The sequence below is a fragment of the Ipomoea nil genome, unplaced genomic scaffold, assembly GCF_001879475.1.
Source record: "Ipomoea nil cultivar Tokyo-kokei standard unplaced genomic scaffold, Asagao_1.1 scaffold0176, whole genome shotgun sequence".
Lineage (NCBI taxonomy): Eukaryota > Viridiplantae > Streptophyta > Magnoliopsida > Solanales > Convolvulaceae > Ipomoea > Ipomoea nil.
Window position 1 is genome coordinate 92,506 of NW_017616604.1, and position 4,110 is coordinate 96,615.

At 35.4% G+C, this 4,110-nt stretch overlaps 1 protein-coding gene across 1 annotated transcript; it reads left to right on the plus strand.

The window, feature by feature from the left end:
* The first annotated feature begins 1,613 nt into the window (after positions 1–1,613).
* Positions 1,614–3,719, plus strand: LOC109176493 (E3 ubiquitin-protein ligase At4g11680-like). Its single transcript, XM_019325939.1, has 4 exons — positions 1,614–2,014; positions 2,457–2,573; positions 2,814–2,952; positions 3,567–3,719. Exons 1-4 carry the CDS (start codon positions 1,668–1,670, stop codon positions 3,648–3,650), a joined length of 687 nt encoding a protein of 228 aa, XP_019181484.1. The 5' UTR covers positions 1,614–1,667; the 3' UTR covers positions 3,651–3,719.
* Positions 3,720–4,110: the final 391 nt, after the last annotated feature.

The following is a 4,110-nucleotide window of genomic DNA, read 5'->3' on the forward strand; positions in this document are numbered from 1 at the left end:
CTAAGGACCATTCATGGAGTTAATTCGATCTATCATATATTTATAGGGAATTTCAAGAAAATTATGGAATTAACTTTAACCCACAAATCCAAAGACCTTGTAATTCAATAGTATCAAGTTGCTCCCCAATGTGGGAGGTGATGAATTCAAGTATTGGTGGAGGCGTAGTAGCTTGTATATTTGGGTATTCACTTCTCTTTTCTTAAACTGAAATTATTGCCACTCTTGGGACAATTGTTCTCAAATAAAACTGAAATTATTGTCACACTCTTGGGACAATTATTCTCAATTAATTTAGAGCTGGATTATATTTTTCGCGACTCATAAAATAGACAAATTATTGTGTGGATCATATATGGTCTACACAGTGCTGTGTGGATTATAATTAAAAGGAATAAGGGTTAAATAGGCCACTCAATTGCACACCAAAGTGCAATTAGGCCATTGAACTCAAAAAGAATGCAATTAAGTCATTGAACAACACAAAAACATGCAATTTAACCCAAAATGACTTGTTTACCTAGAGTAGCAAGTTACCAATTTCAAAATTAATTTTTTAAAATAACTTTTAATAAATAAATAATTAAAATATTAATAAATAAATAAATTAAAAAAAAAAAAAAAACAGAAACTGCCGGTCGGAGACAAATCGTCTCCGGCCGGCTTTGTCTCCATGGCCGGAGACGAACCTCCGTCTCCAGCCATGGAGACAAAGACCTTCGTCTCCATGGCTATGGAGACGAAGGTCCCTTCGTCTCCATGGCTATGGAGACGAATCGTCTCCGGCCATGGAGACGAATTTGTCTCCGGCCATGGAGACGACCATGGCCGGAGATGATTCGTCTCCATAGCCATGGAGACGAAGGTCTTTGTCTCCGTCTCCAGCCATGGAGACAAAGCCGGCCGGAGACGATTCATCTCCGGCCGGCAGTTTCTGTTTATTTATTTATTTATTTATTAATATTTTAATTATTTATTTATTAAAAGTTATTTTAAAAAATTAATTTTGAAATTGGTAACTTGCTACTCTAGGTAAACAAGTCATTTTGAGCTAAATTGCATGTTTTTGTGTTGTTCAATGACTTAATTGCATTCTTTTTGAGTTCAATGGCCTAATTACACTTTGGTGTGCAGTTGAGTGGCCTATTTGACCCTTATTCCTAATTAAAAAAAATATTTTTAATATACTAAAAATACATTTTTCGTGTACTGAATGTACATTATACAAAATAATGTATTTTTAGTACTCAAATAATATATTTTTCTGAAACAATTATATTTTTAATATATTAAAAATATATTATTTGTGTACTGAATATACATTACTTGATAGTATAGCCCATACAATTGCGTGAACCATAATGATTACGTAAAATGCAACACCATGCAATATGAAAAAAAAAAAAAAAAACAAAAAGAAATCTATTGGTGTTGGTCAACCTGATATGAAATTCCCTAGCATTGGTCAAGCCTCCCTTTGACATTTTGGTCAATCATTGGTCGAGGTGATTAAGGTCAAAAAGTCCGCACGAGAGTTTCGCAACGTAACATCAACACATAAATCCTTAAAACCCAATTCTTCTCCGATCAAAAAAATCAAAATACGACCAAAACCGCAGTCGATTTGATCACATTTCTGATCTTCTTCGATCAATCCCACACCAAAAATGGCGGCGTGGGAGAGCACGAAGAACCTCGTACGCGCATTCGTCGACTGCGGAGACAACATCATTTTCTTATCGATGTCGCGGTTCCTGAGAGACTTACAGGGACACCGCCGCCCGGCGGCTCCGCCGGCCGCGGCAGTCACAGCCGCCTTCAGGTTTCTCGACGTCGCCGTGGCGGCCACCTTCGCCGTCGTTGCGTTTACTGTTTTGGTCACGAGTAGAAGAGAGACGCCGACGATGCCGTTACGGTTATGGATCTTCGTCTTTGCCCTTCAATGCCTCGGCCACCTTGCATGGCTTTACGTGATGCATTATCCTCATCTACAACAACAATTGAGGGTTACCAAGTACGTATAATATAATGTTTTATTCTTTCATGCCTAAACTCTTTATCATGCATGCATGGATGTACCATTTTTCACAATAATGTTAGGGTAATTTTTATTTTTATTTGATAGACTTAGGTCATGTTTGGTAACATAGTTAACTTATCGATCAATTTTAATTTATTTGATCGCTATTAGCTGTTTGACTTGATTAAACCACCAATATGACTTAATCTATATACGGAGTAATATATATGGTCATGTTTAGTAACATAGTTAGCTTATTAGGTAATTTTGACTTATTTGACAACTATTAACTATTTAACCTGTTTAAACAATCAATATGGACACGTCCACACATTGATTTAGTTCACGTCCCTACATTGTCACCTCTAGGGCTCTAGGCTCTAGTACATGAATATCTAAGTATATATATGAACTTATTTGATATTAATATTAACAGCTTAATTAAGCATGTGGAATATGGAAAAGACTCGGCCTATTTTACTTGGTGGTTTCTTGGATTGTCTTGGCTTGTGAACTCAAATGGCTATGACGAGGTTGCTCCTCAACTAACTAGGTATGTACTTCATGAATTATTAAATGCGTATTAAATATATTGTTATTAAAATTTTACTATGTCAAAAAAATCTTTTCAAGTCCATACAAATATCGTGAATATCTCATTTATATTATTTAGTTTTTAAATAATTTTATTTTAGCATTTAATTAATTTGTGATTATTATTATTATTATTATTATTATTATTACTATTATTATTATTATTATTATTATTTTTTTTTTCTTCTGATGCATGCAGCCTCACCGCGGTTTTCCTATTTTTCGATTTCGCTATTTTCTTGGTTGTTGTTTGGGGATTTATCGTTACCACAACTATTCTCATTTGTTTGCTACCTGCGATTTATGTCGCTTTTCGCTTTTCGAGAGACCAAGGCCAGGTATATATGTTCATATAATTTTTTTTTTTTTTTTTTTTTTTTTGGGAAAAAGATCAAATCAGTTCTAACTTTTACTTAAAAAATCAATTAGTTCTTTAAACTTTCAAAAGTTACAATTAAATTCACAAACATGTTATTTTGGAGCAATGAAACTGACAAACCTATTAGTGACCTGTAATTACAAGTCAACTAGGATTCCTACCAATTCCGGCAGACGTCCAATCAAATTCTGGCCATCCATGTCAAATACCAGCGACTGGCAACCATCAAGTCGCTGGTTGCGTTTGGAGAAGGTGACCAAGTTGGTCACCTTCTCCACGCGATTGGCGATCGTTTGCCGGTTGCCGGTCGCTGGTATTTGACATGGATTTCTGGAATTTGGTAGGAAGTTTGTCGGAGTTTGCTCGAATCCTAGTTGACATGCAATTACAGGTCATCAATAGATTTGTGGGTTTCATTGTTTCAAAATAACATGTTTGTGGGTTTAATTGCTACTTTTAAAAGTTTAAGAGCCTAATTGACTTATTGAGTAAAGTTTAAGGCCTTATTTGACCATTTTCCTCTCTTTTTTATATATGAAATAAATTATTTATTTTGATTTTGTTTTGTTTTAGGGAATTCGAGTTCAGAACATACAGCTTCCGCCATGCCCATTTTGTGATTACCCTCTCCACAAAACATGTTATCGTCTAATATGAAACTGTCAAACCAAAATCATTTGTACCTACATACCAATAACTTGTTCTTTAGGCAAGTTGAATTTATGATGGTGGAAAGAAAGTGTTAAAACATCCACATTTGGTAATTGTTCCATATATTTATTGTGTATTGATTGGTAATTGTTCCATATTCTAACATTGGGGAATGCAAATCGGTGCATTGAGCGGTGCATACCGAAGAATAAATAGAAATACAAATCGTGTGAATGCATAGAGAACAATAAATAATTAATTACGCCAACAGACACAGATAATTTCTAACAAAACGGCGTTACTTTTATTGAGCGGGAAAATGCTAAGCTGTGATTGGGCAAGACGTTATGACTTTATTATATAGTGATGGATATATTACGAGAAGAGACTCGGGGCAAATCGACTCGAGAGTTGCGGCTGAGGTTTACTACGAGGACCCCAGTAGAGGACCCCAGTAGGGGGACGA

Excerpts from the sequence above, each read along its gene's own strand:
- LOC109176493 (XM_019325939.1), top strand. The coding sequence starts at position 1,668 with ATGGCGGCGTGGGAGAGCACGAAGAACCTCGTACGCGCATTCGTCGAC. Across the intron at positions 2,015-2,456 it reads CAACAATTGAGGGTTACCAA|CTTAATTAAGCATGTGGAAT; the intron begins GTACGTATAATA and ends TAATATTAACAG. Across the intron at positions 2,953-3,566 it reads TTTCGAGAGACCAAGGCCAG|GGAATTCGAGTTCAGAACAT; the intron begins GTATATATGTTC and ends GTTTTGTTTTAG.